We start from the raw sequence: 23,459 nt of genomic DNA, 5'->3' as shown, positions 1-23,459 counted from the left end.
ACCTTAGGGTTTGCGCCTGTCTCCCTCCTCCCCACACCTACGTTCTGGGCAGCCCAGAAGTAATGAGGTGGTTGCGTCCTGTTCAAAGCACCTTTGTTCTCGAGCCCTCAGGTAGGGGCGGGGGACCGGGAGGAGGCAGGTGCATGGCCTTGGGACCGTGGGAGCCGCCACCCCGTTCCGCCCCGGCTCCGGGCTCTGGGAGCTCTAGCCAGATCTACCTCTCCCAGTAAGTGGTCAGAGAGTGGGGACCACAGGTCCCACGGCTTAGCTGGTTTGTCAGTAGCCGCCCCCGGCGGCCGTGCAGCGTGGGGGGTTGAGAGCTCAGTGGCTGGGGGTGGCAAGGGGCGTACAACTTCCTGTGGCATAGGAGGGTGCTGAAAGCCATCCCTGACTTGGTTAGAAACTAGCCGCAAGCATCCCCAGGACACACGCGGACCCAGTCTGGTACTCCTTCCTCCCCACCCCCGCCCGCCCTCATCTGAGGCAGTAGCGTCTCCTGGCGGCCAGGCCTGGAACCCAAGCAGGGGTGACCCAGTCTTCCCTGAACAGATAGGCTCCGAGGCGCGCTTCCAAGATCTCACGTTTATTGTAGCGGAGCAGTGACGGGCTGTGCTCACCTCCTTCAGCTCTGTTCAGCCCCCAGCCCCTCCTCTGCCCCCAATGCAATCTCGTGGCAGGTCCGCAGGTTGTCGTTCGACAGCTCGTGGTGGTGCCTGGTGTCTTAAGACACCTGCTCCGCTTTGTCTGGGCTCCGGCTCCGTCAGTCATCTCCTTCAGTCATCGCCGGGACTCCAGTGGGCGGGTCCGCCTCTTGCAGTCCTCCTAAGTCCAGGTCGGAGGCGGCAGACCCTCAGGAGAGGTCAGAGGTAGAGCGAGGCCACTGCTGGGGGCGGCGGCGCTGGCCTGGGGTAGGGAAAGCCAGAAAAAAGGATGTCAGAGGTCTCCTTTCGCCAGACCACTCGGCGGACCACCCATCCTCAGCGCCCCTCCTTGCCTACCTGGAAGGTATCACCTGGGGGGGAATTCCAGTTCCTGGGCTAGCCAGGTTATCCAATGGGCGCCGGCCCTGGGGGTTGGAAGGCAATGGCTTCCTCGGGGGTGGGGGCTTGGCAGGCCCCTGAGACTGAGAGAGAGAAGGCGGTAGACAGGCTTGGGAGGGGGTGTCATGTTGCCTACCCTCGACGCACTGGCGCTGGGGAACACCAGCTTAGGAGTGGCACCCAAAGGTCACCCTTGTCTCCAAACAAACCTGTCACCATTAAAGGCGCCACTGGGGTATGTACCCTCGGGAGCAGAGGGGGCATTTCGCCACAGCCACCACAGCCAAGGCTACCAGCACCACCACAGACTTAGGTGGGGGAGGGTCCATGCCCTTCTCTCTCCCCACTGTTACCTTCAGGTGCCTCACCACAGGGTCAGCGGGCAGAGGGCGCGTGGGGGGGTTGGGTCGGTCAGCCAGCCCGGCCTGAACAGAGAGAGCAGTGGCCATGAGGGTGCAGCCATGGGCAGTGGGCATGCAGAGGTGCCCATGAGAGGTTCAGGTCAACATGCAAAGCCAGTCAGTTAAGGGGCAGGAGAAAATGGGGGCATGCACGAAGGGCTTGGGTGCATCCCAGGAGATGCTTCAGGGGAGGAAGGGGCGGGTCACCATGGAGTGCTTGGATGACTGCAGTCCCGCCAATGCCCACCAGATGGTGGTAGAAACCAAGGCAGGAGGCTCACCCTTTGCTGCTTCTAGGGCTGAGCATATCTGAGGGCTGAGGGGCACCCTGGTCACCTAATGAAAATCCCCACTGGCAGGGAGCGGGGGATGAGAATGGCTGTTAAACATCAAGCCTCCCCCCTGCTCTCGGCCAGGGTGGGCCTGGCCCCGATTTACCTGCAGTCTCTTGGGCACAGGGTCAGGTGGCAGCGGCCTGGAAGGGGGAGCCGGGAAGCCGAGCGCACTAGTCTGCTGAGAGAGCAGGAGGAGCAGACGGGCACAGAGTTGGGGAAAGAGGGAGCAGAGAGACACACGTGGGCAAAGAGGGGTTAGTGCTCAGGGAGGGGCAGCCAGGACCCCAGGGGCAGCCAGGTCTGTGCATGCAGTTATTCAGTCACGTGCAGAGGGGGTGACAGTGGTGTAGTGGGCATGCAGGCCACTTTCACAGGCATACTCCTGTCATCACGTCCAGAGGGCTCGGGGGCAGGGGCACTCACCAGCCCTTCTACACAGGGTAACCTGGGCCTCGGCAGGTCCTGGCGCACTGAGGGCCATTCTGAGCACCACCCCCCTTGTGCCCTCCAGGGGCCACTGCTGGGAGTACACATAGACCCACCTCTCAAAGCCACCAGCTTGGCCAGCTCAAAGAGCTCAGCAGCCCCTCCTCTAGGTGACCACCCCTCCCCCACTGCAGGCTGGACTGGGCTTCTCCTCCTGCAGCCAGGGAAGGGGAGGGAGGGGGTGCTGGGCTGCCCTGCCTCCTCTGACTGGCCTGTGGGCAGTGCTAGCCTTTCTTTGGGTCTAGACCCTTCAATGCCTCCCCCACCCAAGGGCCCAAGCTGGATGCCAGGCCAAGCTGGGCCCCTTCTCCTCTGGCGTCCAGGACTCACCTTGGTGCCTGGCATCAGCAGGGCCCTCTGCGGGGGTCCTGGGTGTGCCGGGGGACCAGACTGGGCTGCCCTGAGCATGGAGAAAGGCGAGGAGGGGGAGGGCCCAGGCTCAGACCCTGTTCTCCACCCATATGCCACCCTCCAGAGGGGTTACCCTTTCCAGACCCTTGGAGAGGAGCTTATGTGAGGTTTAGGCCAAGTCAGTGGTGAGGAGGGGAAGCTGACCAGCTAAGGGAGGGCCCCACTGCCCCAACACCACTAGCATGGGGGTTCCTGACATCCCAGCTGCCCCACAGGGGTGTGACATGTGAAATGAAGCATACAGGGTCATGTGTAGGGAAAGGAGGTGCATGGAGTGTGGCAGCAGCAAGCTGAAGGTCCAGGGGAACCGGGTGGTGGGGGCTGCAGAGAGGGCAGGGCTAGCATCCCCAGTGGAGGGAGTTGGTGGCAGGGAGGTGATGCTGGTACCTGTATTGGCAGGTGGGTCCCTTAAGCTGGCAGAGTCGCTGGCGCAGGCGGGCACGGTGGCAGTAGCTTGCCCCAAGCAGCACCAGAACCAGCAACAAAAGGAGGCTGAGGAGCAGCCCTGTGGTCAGGGAGCTGGTTTCTGTGGGGTGAGGTCAGGTTTGAATGTGGGAAGTGTTAGGAACTCTATACCCTGGAAGGAGCAGCGGGCAGGGAGTGAGGTCAATGACAGGGAAAGTTAAGGAGTCAGGGACCACACAGAGTCAGGGAACCAGAGGCAAAGTGTTCAGAAAATGAGGGTCAAGGGGGAAGGTAAAGGACGAGCCGCTTTGTCCTCCCATCAGTTCCTGGCCCTCTAACCCAGGCCTCGTTAACCTCTGATCCAGGTGATGCAGTCAGGGGGTGCCCATCCCTCCTCGCAGTGACAGTGCTTATTGCTGTCGCAGACCTAGGAGGGACAGGGAGAGCAATCAGGGGCTCTGCATACTGGGGCTGTGTTTCCCTGTCTCCAGCTTTTTCAAGATCTCCGATTCCTACATCTGGAGGGGAAAGAGAGCCAGAGTCCTGGAGAGAGGGAGCCCTTAGCCACACTGGAGAAAATGAGATCAAAGTAACATTTACTGAGCACCTTATATAGGCTGGGTACTGCACTAGAAGCTTTCATACTCATCTCATGTACCCCATGAAGCGGGTACTATTATTACGCCCATTTGACAGGTAAGGAAACTGAGCTCAGAGAGGTTAATAACCTACCCTAGGTCACACAGCTAGGAAGTAGTAGAACAAGGAATTAGAACCCAGGTATGTCTTTTCCAAAGCCCATCGACTTTTTTCTCCCTAGGGGATTCCTGCCCCTCCGCATCATGCCAGCTCACCCCATGCCCATGGCATTTGCTTCGACACTCCTGTGCCCCCAGGAGATCCACAGGCTGGCACCGATGGTCAATGCACACCTGCCCAATGGGGAGAAAACAAAGATCACATTCTCACAAAGCTTTACTGGGACTGGAGGCCAACAGGCTGAAGTCACACCCCTGCTTTTACAGATGGGGAAACCACAGCTCAGTGGGATGACAGGATTTTGCTCAGTCTGATATGAGAAACAGAACCCCCTTCAGATTCCTGTGCTCTTTACACTGGTGGTTGGTGAGGCCTGGGCACTGCTTGCCTCAGTCCAGATGTCCTCCCCACCACCAGGCTGCTTACCAGGCCCGGGCCACAGGCTGTGCCAGGCAGAGTCAAAAGGGGCTGGATCACATCATTGCCCAGGTCCAGGTGCACCCAACTGCAATTCATTTGAGTTCCATTGGCTTCCAGCATCTCCCAGATTAGGTCCCGGGCTGAGCCCAGCAGAGGCTGGGCCCTACCCCCTTGGCACTGGAGCTGCCCACAGATGGCGTCTCTGGGAAGAGGGTACAGACGGTCAGTGGGGGTGGGGCAAAGACTCCCACAAACCCGGAGGAGGAGCCGGCATTCCTTACTCACTGAGGGGCACAGGACACATAGCCATTGGGGTTACGCCCGCAGTTCCCAAAGGCGTCCCCCCGAGTATTAGCAGTACGGAGGCAAAGGGGTGCTGCAGGCTGGGCCCCGGGTCCCCAGAGTGCCTGGCACTGCTGGGCATAGGAGGCACAACGCCCTTGCATGCACACAGCCTGCCCGCCAGCGCAGGGCTCGCCATCCCCCAGGCTGATGTCAGGCGGGCACTGGGAGTTGTCTCCTGGGCAGAACTCGGGCAAGTCACAGTCCCCTCTGGAAGGACGGCACTGCCAGCCAGCCGGGCGCAACTGTGGAGGTTGGACAAGCATCAGTGTGGGCGCTGAGCAAATCCAGGCAGGCCTTATAGGTCAGAATGACCCCTCCCACTCTTGCCCCTGGCAGGGGAGCTCTGGGTGGCCAGCCTAGCCTGTGCCTACCTGGCAGTTTTGACAACAGGGCCCGTCGGATGCACACTGTGCCCCTGGCCTCAGCTGGCAGGTGAAGTAATCGCAGCAGGGATCAGTGCAGTCCTGTGGGCAAGGGCAACGACGAGGCTGGGTCTGCAGCTGATCTCCAACCTGTCCTCCCAGAGAAGACTGAAGCCAGCAAGTGAGAGCTAGAGCCCCACAACCCATGTGCTTCCCTGCAGACGGGGTTGCCAGAGGCTCAGGAGGCCCCTGCAGGAAGCAGAGAGGGCACAGGCTTGGGAGGCTGGGAGAGGGGCTAATGAGCCAGGGTGAGGGCATAGGAGTGAGTGGGGCAAGGTTTTGGGTGAGGGGACTAACATCTGGGAAGCCACAGTCACACTGCTCGCCCGGCTCCACAAACATATTTCCACAGAAAGGGGCTGTTGAGGACAGACTGGACGGCCGCTCAAAGAGGCAACTCCCCAGGCCATCCAGAAGCGCTTTCTCCAGGGCCTGTCGGCTGCAGTTGCTGAAGTTCAAGCCTGGCAGGAAGCTGGGGAGTGTGGCAAGGAAGGTTGAGGTGTGGATTTCTCCCTGCCCACTGCCCCATTCCCTCCCTGCATCCCTGTTACTCACTCAGTGGAGGCCTCCATGATGCATTTCTTGGCTGGGGCTGGACCTGGACAGGGGCAGCTGCTTCCAGGCAGGTCGTGGTCCAGGCCCAGACTGTGGCCCAACTCGTGGGCTATTGAGGAGGCGACTCCCATAGTGCTTATGGAGTGGTCCTGTCATTGGGGAGGGGACACCCCAGGTCCAGACCCAGCCTGCCTCCACCATGATGCCCAGCTCATCTTGACTGCTCCTGTTCTCACCTCATCTGACTTCTTGGGCACTTAGCTGGCACTGCCTGCCTCCTTAATTGCTTCTGAAGTAGGAGGAGAGCCCAGGCCTGGGTGGCAGGAAACCTGGGTTCCAGCCCAGCTCTGCCTCCAGCTCTCACTGTGTGCACCTGGGAGATCGCTCTGCTTTGGACCTCAGCTGCTCCCACCACCCCCCAGCCCCCCAAAATGGACAGACCTCACAGGTGATGCAGTAGCCACAAGCGAGGGGTTCCCTGACAGGAGAGACCGTGTCATGTACCCCTGCCCCTAAACCCATAGCTTTGGGGCTGGGTAACTTCGTAGTGGGCCTTCAGTGAACTGAAGTGGGAATGGGTGGGAGACCTGGAAATACCTCACCATGTTCACACCTCCTGAGAAGTCAGGAGAGCAGATGGAGTTCTGAATGGCCATGCCCACCATGGGCCCAGAGAATGAAGTAGCCCTGTGGGATCAAGAGATCAAAGGTCAGGGCCCAAAGCTGAGGGGGCAGAGCTTTGGGGCCTTAGGTAAAGAGTTGAAGGAGTATGAAATTGTCAGGGCAGGGCAGAGCTGGCGCCGGTGGCTGAGCCTGGGGGCCTTACGTCACCAGCTGGGCACTGTCATGGGGTAATCGGGGCAGCAGCTCTGTCCGGCGCCAGCGGAGGAAGTTGTCTAGCGTGACGCTTGGGTCCGAGCTTATCTCCACCAGGTCCACCTGGGTCCAGGCCTCCAGGCCCACTAGTGCCACCCGTACATTCAGGGGCCGGAAGAACTGAAAGAGAGCTGGGGTTCAGGAGAGGGGTTCCCTTGGTCAGGGGGCCACAGAGAGGCTGCCCAGCTCGGCACTCACTGAGTCCAGGAGGAAGGCTACTTCCAGTGTGCGGTTCAGCAGGTGCTGGAAGTCTGGGTACCTCTGGACCTGTGGGCCAAGAGAGGTCACCAGGAAAGGCGGCAGGGCTGGCAGGAGGTGGGCCAGGATGTGCCGGGGCAAGCAGGCTCACCTCTGAATGGTCAGCTACAATCACCAATTCAACAGTTTTGGTCTCTGTCACCACATCCCGCCTCCGCTGTGGACAAGGAGAAGAAGGAGCATAGGTATACCCTGCCGCTCACTGCCGGCAGCTGCGTAGGGCTGACCAAGCTGTGTCCACTCCCACCCTGGGTGGTCAAACAGACGGGGGTGAAGGTCCCATTTTACAGGTAACCACTGAGAGCCAGAGAGGCCAAGGGACTTGCCCAAGGGTGGGCCAATAAGTAAGTTATAAAGCTGGGAGTAAAAACCTACTTTTCTAGCTCCAAACTCAGTGTTTTCTCCAAATTTTACATAACAATAGCCACACTATCTTGGAGTCCCTAGGTGGTACAAATAGCTAATGCACTTGGTTGCTAACTGAAAGGTTAGAATCCACCCAGAAGCACCTCAGAAGAAAGGCCTGGCAATCTACTTCCAAAAACTCAGCTGTGGGAAATCCTACGGAACACAGTTCTACTCTGACACGTGTGGGGTCACCATAAGTCAGAGCTGACTTGATGGCAACTGGTTTATCCCATACTTACTGTATGCCGGAAACAGTTACAAGCATTTATACACACACACGTGCACATACACACACAAATATAGATTTAATCTTCACAGAAACTCTATAAGGTAAGTAGTTTTTTTATCTCCATTTTATAAATTAGGAAAATGGATTTTTATAGCTTTGTGGTTAGTAACTCTGTACTACCATACCCAGATGAGAGCTCTGTGTAAATGGTATCATAAGACAGATGAGGAGATTGAGTCAAATACCTATGTCTTGAATTCTGGATGTACCATTTATTAGCTGTGTGGCCTTGGGCAAGTCACTTAACCTGTCTGAGCTGGTTTCCTCATTTTAAAATAGAGCTATTGATAGTACCAAAGAGCCCTGGTGGTGCAGTGGTTAAGAGCTTGGCCGCTAACCAAAATGTCAGCAGTATGAATCCACCAGCCACTCCTTGGAAACCCTATGGGGCAGTTCTCCTCTGTCCTGTAGGGTCTCTATGAGTCGGAATCAACTTGACAGCAACAAGGCTATTGACAGTACCTACACCCTAGAGTTGCTGGGAAGAGTAAGTGAAATAATATTCATGAAATGCCTGGCATATGGAAATTTTTCCATTAGCAGGGGCTGTTGTTACTGTTAAGAAATAGCTCTGAGAGTCCTGAGGCCATCCTGCCATACACCAGAAACCCAGCTCTCATGCCATTCATCCTTACCCGGCGAATGTGGTGCTGTCTCAAGGCGTGCTCTGGTGGAGCTCGAGTGGGCACAGATGCACCCCAGCTCAGGGCACAGGTATGGCCTGGCAGGATGAGGTCTTGGATCCGGGAGATAATGGGAGGACCCTGAAGGTCCCCAGGCCTCAGCTCCAGGGTGTAGCTTCTCTCTGGGGACAGGACCACCAAGCCCCTAGGGAAAGATGCAGGAAGTTGGAGAGCATTTCAGCTGTGTGCTTCCTGCCTCTTCACTCTCCACCTTCATGGAATCCACTCACTGTACCTGAGCCCTGAGCAGGTGCAGATGGAGACCCAGGAGTCTGCATGGCCTTGCACACTTCCCTGGTAGCAGCAGTTTTCCTACAGCAGAGAAACAATATCAATGCCAGCTTGAAGGACAGGCCAGGATTTAAACCCAAGAGTCCAGCCTGTTGGTGAAACTATGCAGTATCTTCCCACATCCTCCAGGGATGGCGCCCCCAGTTGCCCCTTCCCTCCTTCCTCCAGGCCAGGAACAGGGCCCAAGGGATTCTGACTCACCAGGGTATGTCCCTCACTGACCACTCTGGTGCCATCAGGCTGGTACCACACCAGGGTTGGGTGGCCTGGGACCAGCTCCCTGTGGAGAGAAGAAAGGACAGTGTCAGAGTTGCCTTCCAGGGTGGTGCAGCGACAGGCTCGGAGGCCTGGAGGTGGTGACTCCCCAGCCTTCCTACTTTCCCCATGGCAGCAGAGTGTGGTGACTGGTCCACAGACTCTGCCAGGCTATCTGGGCTCCAATCTGGTTTACACATTAACTGTGTGACCTTGGGCAAGTTTTTTAACTTCTCTGTGCTTTAGCTTCTTCATATATAAAATAAGAACAATAATGATAGTATAATAATGATAACAATAGCAGTAGTATCTACCTTACAGATTTGTTATGAGGATTAAATGAATTGAAGCACTTAGTATCTAGCACATAGTAAATGCTGCACAAGTTGTTAGCCATGTTGTTGTTGTTGTTACCACCATCATTATTACCTATTCTGTAGCAGCTCCAGAATATGACTGTCACCATCCAGCTCCAATTTGATCTGCAGGGCCTCAGGCAGACTGGTCTGTGGGCACCAGAGGGCATGTCACCTCCCTGGCCCTGCCCACAACTCCTACCCTCTCAACAGAAAACCTCATGCTCTCAGGAGAGCACCAACGATTAGATCACTGGGGAGGTGGGGGTCCTGAGGGAGGGACCAGGAAGCCCTGCCTGGCCTGGGGCATTGTTCTGAGGGGTTGCGTGGGGAGGTCAAGGAAGGTATCTGAGCCACCCCTTCTCAACTTCCTGCTCAGAGAGGAAGCATCGTGGAGGACCCAGCGCAGGCCCCAGCCCTTCCTCTGACTCAGCTTTAGAATTGGGGGAGGGGGTGGTGATGAGGCCCTGACCTTCTCCCAGAAGGCCCCCCACTGAGAGAATCCACACCATGAGACCAAGAAAACAAGATTGGCCTGAGAATTTCCCTGGTGGAGATGGATGGGTTGGGTGGGGCTGAGGCAGACAGATGTATATGCAAAGGGGAGGAGGAAATAAGTGAAGCCAGGCGCTGGGGTGCAGTGGGAGAGCCAGCCAGACCTGGAATGGACCTGCTGCAATGGGGTCCACTCACCTTGCTCCTCAGCCAGAGTTTGTCCTTGAGACACCAGGTTATTGGGGGGGGGGGGAGAAAAGGGGGGAAATGGGGTGGTGATGGGTGTGTTTGTGTTTTTATTAGAGAGGCTCACCTGAACCACCTCTGCTAGGCTGAGCATGAGGTAGTCCTGAAGGATCTGGGGCTCCAAGGGCCCACTCAGGACTCTCTCTGGCCTCTCCTGCTTCATGGTGCCACCTGCAGTGTCCCCAGAACACCCCAAGAGAGTGCTGAGAGCATTAGTACCAGGGCTGGGGGTGGCTGGTCCCCTATGACCCCCACCCCAGCCCCCAACACATCCTATCTCTGTCTGAAGGGCCCCTGCACAAAGTGCTGGAACTTAGAGAGTAGAGAGGGGGAAGGGGCTTCACTCCAACTTACTCCCTTTCAACCCATCCACACAGTCCTCAGAGAAAGAAGCTGAGCCTGTCAACCCTCCCTGTCCCCCTCAGGCCAATCCCCGATTCTCACGGGACCCTCCCCCTGTTCCCATTCCCTCTCAATCCCCCCCCAGGAACGCCTTCTCTCAGGACTGGGCGAGCCTTGTGGCTGGGTGCCCACTCACCCTCCCCTTCCCTCACAACAGAGATGCCGGGAACGCCCATCTCTGGGTGAGCAGTGCAAATACTCCCACCTCCCTAAACACCCCTCATGCCCAGTCAGGCACGCCCGCTCCCCACTGCCTCTCTTTCCTCCCGGCATCCCCCCCCCACCACAATGGCCCTCTCTCCTCCGGACACTCCACCCCCGCCTGCCCTGTCGGCCCCCAGTCCAAGACAGCAGCGGGAAGTGAAAGTTCCAAGGAGGAGCTGGTGTCCCAGCCTCTTTCCTGGCCAATTCTCCCCTCTCCTGGCTCCTCCAGGGCCCCCTCCCGCTCAGACAGGCTTCTGGTGGCAAGTCTCAGGGTGATGGGTGCCTGGCTGCCCAGGCCTGGGATGAGGGTCCAGGAAGAATTCTCTTCGCCAAACCCTAGGAGCTGAGCTCCCTCGGGGCCCTGGCACGGGATGGAACGGTCAGCTAGGCCCCAGAGGAGCAAATAACGTCAGTTCTAGGGAGCATCTCCCGCGATCGTGACAAGCGCTGGGCCAGGCCCTTTGGTGCCTTGTACCGGAGCCTGAAAGTGTCCGCGGCGTCCACGCAGATAACCGACCGAGCGGGGGGCGCTGGCATCCCTTTTTCTCCCCTTCATTGCCAAGTTGCCCATCCTTCGGACCGGACAGCGGACCAGCGCTGGCAGCGTTCTGGTCGAGCTCTCCCAGGGTCTCCAGCCGATCCCCATACCCAATGCCTCTCGACGTCCCAGCGCCCCCTCCCAGTCTGCTCTCTGCCCAATTCTGGCCGGGACTCACCTGTATTTGGGAGCGGCCGGGAGGGCAAAGGGCTGCCTGCACCCAGGAGCCCCAGTGCCCAGAGCAGCGCCAGCCGCATGGCAGCGGCGCCCGGGGCCGGACTAGGGCAGCAGGTGCGGGGCCGCGCGCCGAGGAGCCTCGGCAGCCGGGTCTGCTCCGCGCACCCCGCCGCGCCGCGCAGCTACCAGGCCCCGCCCCGCCCCCTCCTACCAGACCTGGCGCCAGGCTCCGCCCCCAGCAAGGCCCGCCCCCGCCGCGCGCCGGGTGCCGACCCGGGACTCCGCCCCCACGGCTGGCTCCCCCCACCAGGCGGGCTCGGCGGGAGCTCTGCAGCGCAGCTGCTTGGCGGATGGTGCGGTGCTGGGCGGTAGTGGCGATTCCGAGCCGACGCCGGGTCTGCCCGGTTTGGGCGCCACGCCCCTGCCGACCCGGGCCCCAGCCCCTCTCCAGCAGCTTTGCTGCCCCCCGGCCTCCCCGCCGCGGCCCGGGCCTGCGGGGATCGGGCGGGCCGGCCCCTCTGCCTGCCAGCTAAGGCGGCTTCTAGCTCACCCCGGCTCCGGACCCCCGCGAGCCGCCGGCACCAGGAGTGTTCAAAGCGTTTTATTAAACAGGAAGGAGTGGGCTGGGAGAGTAGGCGGAATGCCCCTTCATTCCGCATAGGTAGCGTCGTCGTTACTGTCGCTGAAGGCGGAGGAGGAGAGCTCCTCGCGGGGTGTGCAGACCGGGCACTGCTGCCGCATGTCCACCCAGCACGACCTGCAGTACACGGCCTCGCAGCCCGGCGTCGGGCACACGTAGGACTCGGGCGTCTCGGGTGTCAGGCACACCACGCAGCGCCGGCGCAGCCAGCGGCGCAGGAGGGGACAGCGGCGGTGCAGGATGTCAACCAGGTGGTGGCGCTGTTGGGAGGTGAGAGGGCTTAGAGCCGCTTGGGGAGCAAGCCGGGGAAGAGTAGCTAGGGGGCCTGGAAAAACCAAACCAGACCAAACCAGTTGCCTTCGAGTCGATTCAGACTCCTAGCGACCCTAGAGGACAGAGTAGAACCGCCCCATAGGGTTCCCAAGGAGCGCAGGTGGATTCGGACTGCTGACCTTTTGGTTAACAGCCAAGCTTTTAACCACTGCGCTACCAGGGCTCCTTTTCTGAAGTGTAAGGCCTGACAGTGCCCACATGTTGGAGGGGGCTGGGGTGAGCAAAGAAGACCCCTGAAGGGAGGGGCTATGAATGTGGGTCCTAGAGAGTGTCCCTCCCCAACTCTATTCACGTGATGGAGGGTGGGAGGATGCAGCCTCTGGACTCTTCCAGCCAGTAACAACAGCAACTATCATTCGCACTTTCCCATAAATCAATCATCTTATTTGGATCTCACCATCAGGCTGAGAAGTGAGTAGGGCAGATAAGACTATCACTATTGTTATCCTCACTTTACAGATGAGAAAGGTGAATCTCAGAAAGATTAAGTGACTTTCCCAAAGTAAATGATCTAATGGATTGGCCCCAGGTATGCTGACTTCACATCACAAGCCTGAGTCGTTATGCTTCCCCACCCACCATCGCTCCACACAACTGCCAGGCCTTCCTTTCCACCTTATCAGGTCATTCTCTTGTTCCAGAAACTCCAGGGGCCCCACTGCCTTGCCTGACAAAGGCAGAACTCCTGGTTTGGCCTTTAAGGCCTTCCATAATCTGGTTCCTTTCTAGCCTCTGCTCCACCTTAAAAAAAAAAAAAACTCAACCAGTTGCTACTTGTGGATTCTGACTCATGGTTGGTTACCTGTGTGTTGCAAAGAACCATGTATGTTCCATAGGATTTTCATGGGTGTGGCCTTTCAGAAGCAGATCCCAGGCCTTTCTTTGAAGGCACCTCTGGGTGGATTCAAACCACCAACTTTTCAGTTAGTAGCCCAGCACTTAATCATTTCCACTGCCTAGGGATTCCTTCTGTTCCACTTTATCCCTCCCTGAATGCTTCCCCTTCTGTGCCATTTTAATCTCTAGAGTAGCCCTGACACTTGACATTCCCTTTGGTGTCTGAGTCGTTGCATATTCTTTTCCCTCAGCCTGAAATGAATGTCCCTCACACTTCCATCTGCCCGTCAAAATCCAACTTATTTCAGAGCCAGGTCATAGAATCACAGCATGTTTGTTTTCATCAGATGTTCAGCCCATCTCTACTGTGTACCATGGGGGATCTGGAGCTTTGTTAGGGGTGGGTAAAACAAGAATGGCTGCCATTCACTGTTCTGTTTACAATGGTGGGCCCTATGCTAAGAACTAACTAAATTCATTTAAACAATAACCATAATATGGGAGATATTGTTATCACCATCATCACTTTGAAGAGGTGGCCACTTGCCCAGGGTCATACAGTGACAACTAACATATATATAGCACTTGCTACACGCCAGCACCTTGACAGTGCTTTATGTATGTGAACTCATATAACCCTTCCAACAACCAGATGAAGTAGTTAATGCCATTTTACAAAAGGGGAAAACCAAGGCACGGAGATTAAGTAACATACTCAAGGTCATACAGCTGTCATTGTAGTAAAGGGAGGAGCCAGGATTCAAACCCAGGCTCCCTGGTGTCACAGCCCCACATAGGACCACTGAACACACTGTTCTCTGGTGAGCAGGCCTGACAGATCTGTCCAACCTCCCTATTCTTCGGAGCAGGAAACTAAGGCCCAGTGAGGACCTTGGCCAAGATCATACAGCCTGATGATGGAGTATGGACTGGAAGGAACCTACCCTTCTGACTCCATGCTCTTTCCATATACCGTGTGCCCCTTCATCAGGCCTTCCTGATCCCTGGTCCACCTGCCTACACCCCCTCCTCTGAAGTGTATTGAGCTTCTGGTCTGCAGCCCTGTCAGGAGCACAGTGGCTTTGCCTTGGGCCCCCTGCTTCTGGTGAGCCCCTCTTGCTGTCCTCTGACCAGACTGGATCAAGCCTGATTCCCCTTGTCTGTTTTCTGTCCAATGGTCCAGTGAGTATCTGGCTGGGCTGGATCCTGGGGTACAGAAAGGGACATCGCCTTGGCCTTCTGGAGCTGGATGACCAGGGCCCTTAGCATGCACCAGATAAGAACTCACTGACTCGAGGAGGCCTGAGGCCTTTGGTGGGTGCTGGGTGGACAGAAGAAAGATGCCCCCCCCTCCCCACAACACCCCACAGGTCTCCGGCCTCTTTGGGAGCTGGCAAGAGTGCAGGCCTGGACTTACTGGAGCCCTCTGCTGTTGGGCCCGCCTCATAATGGCGGCCCTCCTCAGTTTGGTGAAGGCTGCTCTCTTCCTCAGTAGCTCATTGTAGAAGAACAAGATCCGCTTCTTCTCTCGCTGAGGGGGGGGGGTCACTGATAGTGGCAGTGCAGAGGAGAAAGGACAGCCCTCAAAGAGTGGGGTTGCTAGGGAGCTGGGTGCGGATTGGTGTGTGTGTGTGTGGAGAGGTGGGGAGGTCTGGGGAGGGGCACACCTTGGGAAAGTAGAAGGCTGCGATGACCCTCCGGAGCCGGTAGCCAAAAGCCTGGAGCAGGCAGAGACACACTAGCAGGCCAATTGGTAGTGCAGCCCGGAGGTAGGCTTGGGCATCCATGCTCTCAGGCTGGGGCAGGCAAGCTGGGGTTAGGGAGGTAAGCCTATCAGGGGTCTGGCCAGGGCCATCCAAGGGACAGGGCAGCCCGGGGTTGGACTTTCCACCTCAGTGGGATGTGTAGGTCTGGCCTTTGATTCACCTGCTCTCCTCCTGCCTGCCCCTCACCCTCCAGAGCTGCGCTGTCAATATGGTAGCCACTAGGCACATAGGGCACTGGGTGGGATAGGCACATGAGGCTATTTGCTTAGTGGGAGGCAGATCTAAAACATAAGTATCATGGCAGAAAGTTCTATTGGACAGCACTGCACCAGAAGGCTAGAACCTCTACCCTCTGACCCCATGGCTGCAGTCCCCAGATTGTTGTCACCCAGCTTGTCATCCTCCACTCTTCAAGCCTGCCAGCCCTCTGATTTACCCAACCCGAGCCCGGTGACACACATCTCTCCACACTCAAGCCCAGTCCCCCAACTCTTTACCTTGAAGTCTTTTGACCTCTGCCCACTCCCCACCACAACGCTCAATTCCTCTGATACAGACTTGTCACATCACTCACGCATGTTGTTTGATTCCACCACTGTCTCTGAGGAGGTGTTCAGGGCCCCAATGGTTTTCCGGAGAAGCCGGGCGAGCATGGAGTCTCCTTCCACTTTCACCTCCAGTTTATGACTGCCTGAGGTCAGGGGTGGGGCCAGAGGTGAGGGGTATCAGGAAAAAGTAGGGGTTAAGGGGATGGGACAGGATGGGGGCTGGATGTAGGGGAGGGGTCCAGGCAGAGAAATACCTCCAGCTGCACGGAACTTCCCATCATTTCGGGGAACCTAACCCCTTTCTCTTTTAGATGCAAAGGGTGGGGACTAAAGCTCCCAGCGACAGCTGCCAGGCTGAGATTTGACCTTGAGAAGGTCAGGAAGGGGCTGAGTCAGAGAAGGGGAGCAGAATAAGTAGAAGGAGAAGACAAAATTGGGAGAATTGGGGTGAGGTGGCTGCACAGGGGTTGGAGTTCATGTGTGTGGGGTGCCTCTTGGGGCTGAGTTGGACAAGAGGGTCTGGAGCCAAGAGTGGGGGCTAAGCTCACTGCGGAAGGAGTACTGCAGGAAGGAGTGATGGCGGATGGTGTCGAAGATGGAGTAGAGAGCCCAGTCCAGCCCACACAGCACCAGCAGCAGCAGCAGAACCGGCACCGACTCCAGGAGCTCCCTAACCTGCTCAAGCAGCAAGAGTGGCGGGCCTGGGTAGTGTGGCCTGCTTGGCATGTGCACTCTGATGCCTTATGCCCTCCACCTTGCAGATGCATGCCCCCCACGCCTTCCTCACCGCATTTTTCATTTCTGAGGCCTGAATTGTGGGCTTGCAGGGAAAGATGACGAATTTCTCCTCGGCTTTGCGGAGCGGCAGCAGAGTCCGTTTGCCCTGGGGGGAAATGATGTGCATACAGTGAGGAACCCCAACAGCCCTCTGCCCTCTCCCCTCTGCCCTCCTGGAGCGGGAAGGCCACACAGGCCACATGGCAGGGTGCCCTGAGGCAGGACTGTGTCTACCCACTAGCTTCTTCCTGCGTTCATCAATCTGACAGAAGTAGGTGCTGATGTAGATGTTGTCAAAGCGAATGTCCTGGTTATAGCTGTCCACGTAGGAGAAGGACCTGTGGGTGGACAGACAGGGATGTCTCCATTTCCTTCTTCAGGTTTTCCTCCATCCCCAACCATGGGCTTCCTTGAGACACAGCCAGTCATTTATTCAACTGGCCAACCATCCTTTATCGAGCACCACGCATATCCTAGGCATTGTGCTCGACAATGGGGATAACGAGAAAGTACGTACACAACTGAGGAGACTTAGCAGGGGCAAGTAGAAGCTCAGTGGGGGCTCAGAGGAGGGTGTGGTTAGCCTGTCGGGCTGGGAGTCCTGTAAGTGCAGGGGCGTGCGTGTGAGGTAGGGGAAGTTCACAGGCGTGAACTTTACAGAATGAATATCAAGCAGAGGAAACAGCAGGAGCAAAGGTGCAGCAACTGACAACCTCTCAAGGTTGCAGGAGGCACCTAATCCACGGACTCCCACATTCACCTCTGGAGCCCCCACCTCTCAGCTGAGGCTGCAAAACATGTCCTGTAGGTCACCTCAATCTAAAGTCACCCCGAACCACCATCTCCCTTCTCCTCTGACAGACGCCTGCTCCTCCCTGGCTCCCCTTGAGCACTATAGTGTGGTGTCTGTGTGTGCGCACATCCCTGTCCGTGTGTGCACGTGTGTGTGTGCACATCCTGTCTGTGTGTGCACGTGTGCATGCGTGCATGTGTGCACACCCCGTCTGTGTGTGCGTGTGTGCCCATCCCTGTCCATGTGTGCATGTGTGTGTGCATGCGTGTGTGCACATCCCTGTCCGTGTGTGCACGTGTGTGTGCACATCCTGTCTGTGTGTGCACGTGTGCATGCGTGCATGTGTGCACACCCCGTCTGTGTGTGCGTGTGTGCCCATCCCTGTCCATGTGTGCATGTGTGTGTGCATGCGTGTGTGCACATCCCTGTCCGTGTGTGCATGTGTGCGTGTGCATATCCTGTGTGTGCACATCCCTGTCCGTGTGTGCATGTGTGCGTGCGTGTGTGTGTGTGTGTGTGTAGCTGTCTTCCAAGTATCTCCCAAAATCCCGATATAATGCTTCAGTTTCCTAAAGAAGAAATGTTAATTGTTGAAAATGTGTTTAGAACTAACTGTAAAAGAACATGAAATAAGCTATGTAAGCTGTGAAACTGAAGTTCCAATGCTATTGGTTCTGGGACCCAATAAAAATCCACATCTTTGCCTTTAAGATAGTAATAGCTATAAATGCAAAGATAGACTGTGAGCGCCCCCTTGTGGAGAGACCTGCTGCTGCTGCTGCACCTGGGCCTCCTGAGTCCTGGCCCCACCCACTGGCCTGCTCTGCCTCTCAGTGCATGACCTCCAGGCTGAAAACCTGTGACTTTTGACTCTGTGGCTCCTTTCCTGTCCAAGCTGGCTCTGAGACCTGCCACACCTTTCCCCTTCTTCTTCCGTCTCAGGCCACCTTGCTGCCACGTCCCACCACAGCCAGGCCCCTTAACCTCTAACGCATCCTGGCCTCCCTGCCTCCAACTTGCCCCAGTTCTTCCTGTGACCGTAAAGTTGAGGCTCCCTGCAGGACTTTCTAGACTGTTTTGGCCATGCCCACCCTCAGCCCAGTCCTCCATCCCAGGCTCTGCCTTCTACACTCCACAGATGCCAGGATCCTTGCCCAAGAAAACTCACTTCCTTTTCTTGACCACGATTCCCCATCTGCAGCCTTTGGGAGCCCAGTTGTACCCCTTCCAGGGGCAGCGACCCTGGAAGCCCCTCCTCGGCACTCACACCTGTCTTGATAGCCAGTCCGTAGCATGACCCTTGAACCACAATAGCCAGACCATAGCATGGCCCTTGAACCACGATTGCCAGGCCATAGTATGCCCCTTGAACCATGATAGCTAGTCCATAGTATGGCCCTTGAACCATTCTCTGTTTTGTGGGGCCTCTCTTGCTTCCAGTGCCCTAGGTGGCAAAAACAGTTAAGCTCTTGACTACTAACCAGAAGGTTGGGGGTTGAACTGACCCAGAGGTGCCTTGTAAGTAAGGCCTGGTGATCTGCTTCTGAAAGGTGACAGCCTTGAAAACCCTATGGAGTGCAGTTCCATTCTGCACCCCGTGAGTCAACATTGACTCGACAGCAACTGTTTTTTTTTTTGTTTGCTTGTTTGCTCTTGCCTCCCCAACTAGGCCATGAGCTTCTTGAGGGCAGGACTATGGCTCATTTATCTTTGTCCCCTCAGAGGGCCCTAAGTACACACATAATCTGCAGTCACTCTAGGCCCTACAAACAGGAACAGACAAAGCAAGAGCCCCTGTAACTGCCCTTGCCCAGCCCCTGCCCAGCTCAGGCATTTGGGGTGGAGACAGGAAGTAGAGGGTCCAGAGGTCAGCAAGGGCGCAAGAGTGAGGCCTAGGGCAGCCCAGCTGGACGCCGGGCTGGGTGGGGTTGAGGACTTTGGTCCAAAAGGAGGGAAAGTCGCTGCCAACGCAGCAGGCGGGAGAAAATGAAAGCAAAATCGGACGATAAAAATGGCACAAAGTCAGAGCCAAGGGGAATATGAAGGGCAAGAAAAAAAATCAAAAGTCAAATGTAAAAAAAGTCAGCTTTGGGATAAAAGCTGGAGCAAGGTAGATACATGAAGAAGGCTGCCCTTTCAAGGCAGCGGAAACATGGGTAACATTTCTTCTTACAAAATGTTCACATTTCCTTTTTTAATTTTGTGTAAACAGTGAACCCCACCTTATAAAAAGGCAAAGCTAAAAGCAAACATTTGGGTTCAGAGTAAGGGGTAGGTTCTGGAAGCTTCCTTCGGGCAGGGACTGCTGGGGTGGGGGCTCATGGCTCACGTGTGTAAGACCAGCAGGAAAGTGCAGGACAGCAGCACCTGCAGCAGTCCCAGGGTCCACTCCAGCCGGGCCTCCTGGCTGCGCACGTAGTTCCGCACCTCAGTGCTCATGTGCTCCCAGCTTGAGTTGAGGCCCAGCACTCCAGCCTGCTTCTCCTCCTGGTGGGCGGCAAAGGGGCAGACTCAGCCTGCACTGCCCGCCAGGCCCAGGCCAGGCCTCTGCATGGTGTCCGACTCACATCTTCTTGGTCCTCCAGACCTTCAGGAATTGTTGCTTCCTTCTGCTCGCCACCCTCCTTGACACAATCTTGCTCTCCCACACCTGTATTAGCTGATGCCATCTCACACCTGGCCGCCCAGGCCCACACATTCCCCAGACTCACCTCTGTCCCTCTCCCTGCCACCCAACTCTAACACCTGGCTTAGTACCATCCCCTCCTTGACCCTCTCCTTCACACCCAGTCACCTGTTTCCTGTTACCTGTTTTGCTTGCCTGTCCTCATGCCCTTCTCCCCAATGTCCTCCTCCTACTCCCTATCCCCCCCATGCCCCCACCCTTTACCTTTAGGTTAATATTGGCTGAAAATTCCCCAGTCAGGCTATGAACAGACTGGTTGAGTGAGTCGTAGGTCTGTCCAAAGTTGCCTTCCACTGGGATGCGATTACGACACCAGACTTCCATCACTGGTGGGCAGTGGGACCAGGTCAGGGCCTCTCCTGCCAGCTACCAGGCCTGGGCCCAGCTGGCCTGCCTCCTCCTCTCCTGTGATCTCCTACATCCTGAGCTTTTGTCTCTCTGCCATGACTTTCTTCCACATTGAGGCTTCCCCATCTCCGCTGTCCTTGGATTCTTCTTCCCAGGAACAAGGCCTGATCCGCTCCCCCCCCCCCAATTTTTTCACCTGTCCATAACCATAACGAATACCAGTGATGATAGCCAACATTTGTAGAGCGATTCCAGTGCGTCAGCTCTGCTACCTGCTTCACATGTATTATCCTCTTAAATCCTCAAAAACCCCTAATGGGATAAGTGCTACTACTATGCTCATCTTTCAGATGGAGAGATGAAGCTCAGAGCTTTGTTGTGACTTACTCTGGGGCACACCAGTCAGTGAAGGAGCTGGGCTCTGAGGGCGAAGGTATCTTCAGAGAACCCAGACCCTCTGCTTGATTGCTTTCCTTGCCACACACCTACCCATTGTCCCCAAGAACACAACTCCCCCAGCCCTGGTGCTCCCCACCTTTGGTGATGCTACAGAGAAACTTGAACTTCATGGGTAGGCAGAGCAGGTGGTTGAAGAGTGGGACCCAGATGCGTTGCATGCACTGTTCGTGCTTTCGGTCAAACCAGCGTTGGCAGCTGAGTACAGCCTTGCTCACCACATCTGCAGGAAGGGCCAAGGGGTGTCTGAGGTCCCCACAGCCTGACCTGGCCCCATAGCCTAGCCTACCCTGCCCTGCCCCACCCAGGGACACCCTCACAGGAGCAACGCAGCTTGGTTTTCAGCTCAAACATCTTCTGCGTGGAGAGGGGTTGTCTGGAGGCTGGGGCCTGGCGGGTCTCTACATCCCAGACTGTCTCCTCTGAATCTGTGGCATCCTCCAGCTTGAAGCCAGCCTCACTCTTCACCTGGGCATCCAGGTCCTCAAAGGAGTTGGAGATGTTGAGAGTCTCAGCTTTCAATGAGTCTTTGCTGCCCTGGGGGTGGTTAGGAAGGGATGGGTGAGCTCTGCAGTTCCATTCTGGAAGTTCCATTCTGACAGCCTGTCCTCCCCACATCAACCAAGCTTTGGGCTCCTACCCTATGCTATTGGGAGCCTAGGCCCCGAGACACAGCCACTTGCCTCAAATTTCCCACTGTCCATAGTCCTTCCAGCTGCCTCATCTAATGCCCTGTGCTTCTGTTCTGCCCACCTCAGAGACTCTCAGCTCCCCCTCACGTCTTCTGCCCCAGATCCTTGCTAGCCACTGATTCCCTATATCCTTAGACTTCACCCTTCATCACTAATTTCTCAAACCATCATGCCCTCTCAGCGCCCCCAATGCCCAAGCCCCTCAGGCCCATCTTCCCAACTCTCCCAAACTCCCAATCTCCAGCACTCTAATACTCCATTCCTTAGCCCCCTGGTCTTCAAGTTCCCCTGGAACTCCTCAAGGCCAAGGACCTCGATTTCCTAACATTGTAGTTCAGCTGCCCAGAATACTGCCCACCCAGGTGTTTGGAAATGTGTATGGGGAATTGCAGGTTGTCCCAACGACTGGGGGGCTCTCCTGGCCTTTAGTGTCCAGGGACAGGGCACCATCTGCAATGCTTGGGATCAGTCCTGCAAAAATGCCCCCTTAGGAAACTGTAAATCCAGGGTCATAACTCCCCAGTCCAAGTCATCTTGGCCTCTGGGAAGAGGGACCCCAGGGCCTGCCCGTGTGCCGTCCTGACCAGCAGGTCCTTGAACACTGCCCGCAGGGGGGCTGTGGAGGTACGCCAGGCCGCTCGGGTGTTGTTGATCTGCAGCTCCACAGTACAGCCCAGCGATGCTATCACCTCGTTGAGGTTGTAACGCAGATTAGCCACTGGCCCTGGGGGAAGAGGCCCTGATGGTTTGACTCCGCCTGGAGCCAGTACTTTTAAAAGCCCACCCCTAGCTCCCGCTCTGCAGTGACCACCTTCTAGAACAGCACAATGATGGGCCTGAGAAACTGTGAGAGGCCATCTCATTCAACCCTTGCTTTTTTCACTTGTGCAAATGAAGGTGTCCCAGACACAGGGAGGAACTCTCAAGGGCATACAGCAAGTTGGAGCGGCTGGGATTAGAACCTGGGCTCCTGCCTCCCCGTCCTTTCTCCTTCACCAGGACTGGCTCCCACTGGATGGGCCACCCAGGGTCACTTCTTTAATGCCACTAACCAGCACCCAGGGACCCACACTCACCTTCATAGATGGCAGCCAAGGCGTATCCCAGCACAAAGAGCCTGCCCTCTTTGCCCAACATCTTGGGTACTATCAGGAGGCTGGCGCAGCGAATGTGAGGGGAGGTGCCCCAGCCCATGGCCCCCAAGCCTGTCAGGAGAGCCCAGGATGGGGTGGGGCAGGGTGAGGAAGCTGCCTTGTCCACCATGTTTATCAGAACACCCACCTGACACAATTCCTTATGGAACCACCATCATCCTGCCCTTGACCTCATTTACACTGACTCTGATAGCCCTTCTAATCCCGTCATTCATTCATTCACCACTGATTCACTCAACAGCCACTTACAGAGTTCAAATGTGTGCCAGCCTCTGGCAGGGGAGGGAGAGATGGTTAGAGATTGAAAAGTCACGGTTAGTAGTTGACTTTGTGTGTGTATATGAGTATGTGTGTTTGTGAGGGAAGGGGGCCAATACTTCATGATCCATGCTGGGTCCAGAGTTACCCTAGGTTCTGAGTGTGCACAGACAGCAAGAGAAAAATTCTGGGAACAGGCACTGGTGCTCGGAGCAGTCAGAGGAGAGGCCAGAGCCCGCCTGGATATCCCCCGTGCTCTGACGCCTACAGCACTAACAATCTCTGTCCCTAATGTTAGTCCTTAATCGTGGACCGCCTGGTATATTCTAGCCATTTCACATGTGTCTCCCCATGGTCGCTGCGAGGCAGTGAGCTCCTGGAAGCTCATAATCCAGGGACAGAGACAGATGAGTAAACAAATGACTACAGCGATGTGCTAAGTGCACAAGGGAGGTGCTTATAAACAGCTGTGGGAGCCAAGGAGGGAGTGGGCATTTCTGCAGGGAGGGGTGGGGCTGGGAAGGCTGGACAAAGGAGATGATGCATCAGCTGGGTCTGGAAGATGAGTAAGTGTTGTTAGGAGGAGCAGACGGCATTCCAGGCTGAAGGAACAGCACAAGCTGGTCAGGGAACCTAGAAGATCCCTCTGATGATGGTGTGTTTGCTCAACGCTGGCCAAAGCAAATCCCAAACCCTTACACTTCCCTCATCTCCACTGCCCTCATAGAGCCCAGATCGTCTCTCACTTGGATGATAGCCTCCTAACGAGCCTCCCTTCTTTCTCTCTCACCACCTTCTACTTCAGTTTTCACACAGCAGCCAGAGTGAGCTTGTCCAAACATAAATCAGGTCATGTCCCTTCCCTGCTTAAAACCAGTGACTTCCTACCACACTTGGGATAAAATCCTACCTCCCTTATCGTCATGGTCTACAGGCCCTTGGGATCTGGCCCCTGCCTACCTGCTGAGGTGATCTCATGCTACTCGGCCCTTTCACCCACTGTGTCCACCCACATGGGCCTTCTTGTGTTCCTTGAATATGCCAAGCTGATTCCTCCTCTCAGGTCCTTGCCCTGGTTGTTCCCCTCGCCAGGAGCACTCCTCCCCCTATTCTT

General features: G+C 56.4%; 2 protein-coding genes across 6 annotated transcripts in view; both read right to left on the bottom strand.

The window, feature by feature from the left end:
• Positions 1 to 545: 545 nt before the first annotated feature.
• Positions 546 to 11,240, bottom strand: ADAM15 (ADAM metallopeptidase domain 15). Of its 5 annotated transcripts, none has more exons than XM_049880675.1 (23): positions 11,059 to 11,240; positions 9,804 to 9,907; positions 9,069 to 9,145; positions 8,586 to 8,664; positions 8,329 to 8,405; positions 8,046 to 8,238; positions 6,805 to 6,870; positions 6,654 to 6,722; positions 6,406 to 6,575; positions 6,182 to 6,266; positions 5,580 to 5,728; positions 5,322 to 5,496; positions 4,974 to 5,066; positions 4,543 to 4,844; positions 4,264 to 4,459; positions 3,933 to 4,010; positions 3,433 to 3,505; positions 3,061 to 3,199; positions 2,593 to 2,662; positions 1,880 to 1,954; positions 1,394 to 1,465; positions 999 to 1,123; positions 546 to 903 (listed from the first exon to the last, which is right to left on the bottom strand). In XM_049880675.1, exons 1-23 carry the CDS (start codon positions 11,135 to 11,137, stop codon positions 861 to 863), a joined length of 2,589 nt encoding a protein of 862 aa, XP_049736632.1. In that variant the 5' UTR covers positions 11,138 to 11,240; the 3' UTR covers positions 546 to 860. The 5 variants fall into 5 exon arrangements, with proteins under 5 accessions (XP_049736632.1, XP_049736633.1, XP_049736634.1 ...); XM_049880676.1 differs by having other exon boundaries at positions 1,880 to 1,951; XM_049880677.1 differs by lacking the exon at positions 1,394 to 1,465.
• A 465-nt stretch (positions 11,241 to 11,705) lies between these two features.
• The window catches only part of DCST1 (DC-STAMP domain containing 1), a 22,651-nt gene continuing 10,897 nt past the window's right edge, over positions 11,706 to 23,459 (bottom strand). Inside the window, exons 5-17 of the mRNA XM_049880669.1 lie at positions 22,010 to 22,138; positions 21,518 to 21,657; positions 20,562 to 20,778; positions 20,321 to 20,464; positions 19,642 to 19,763; positions 19,081 to 19,238; positions 16,197 to 16,296; positions 15,969 to 16,064; positions 15,730 to 15,856; positions 15,208 to 15,324; positions 14,535 to 14,677; positions 14,285 to 14,398; positions 11,706 to 11,957 (exon numbers count right to left, since the gene is read on the bottom strand). Coding sequence (XP_049736626.1) covers positions 11,706 to 11,957; positions 14,285 to 14,398; positions 14,535 to 14,677; positions 15,208 to 15,324; positions 15,730 to 15,856; positions 15,969 to 16,064; positions 16,197 to 16,296; positions 19,081 to 19,238; positions 19,642 to 19,763; positions 20,321 to 20,464; positions 20,562 to 20,778; positions 21,518 to 21,657; positions 22,010 to 22,138 — 1,859 coding nt within the window. The remainder of the gene's footprint in view (positions 11,958 to 14,284; positions 14,399 to 14,534; positions 14,678 to 15,207; positions 15,325 to 15,729; positions 15,857 to 15,968; positions 16,065 to 16,196; positions 16,297 to 19,080; positions 19,239 to 19,641; positions 19,764 to 20,320; positions 20,465 to 20,561; positions 20,779 to 21,517; positions 21,658 to 22,009; positions 22,139 to 23,459) is intronic.

Source organism: Elephas maximus, chromosome 3 (genome assembly GCF_024166365.1).
Source record: "Elephas maximus indicus isolate mEleMax1 chromosome 3, mEleMax1 primary haplotype, whole genome shotgun sequence".
NCBI lineage: Eukaryota > Metazoa > Chordata > Mammalia > Proboscidea > Elephantidae > Elephas > Elephas maximus.
Note: the sequence above shows the minus strand (reverse complement) of the source record. Positions and strands in the feature narration are given on the sequence as shown.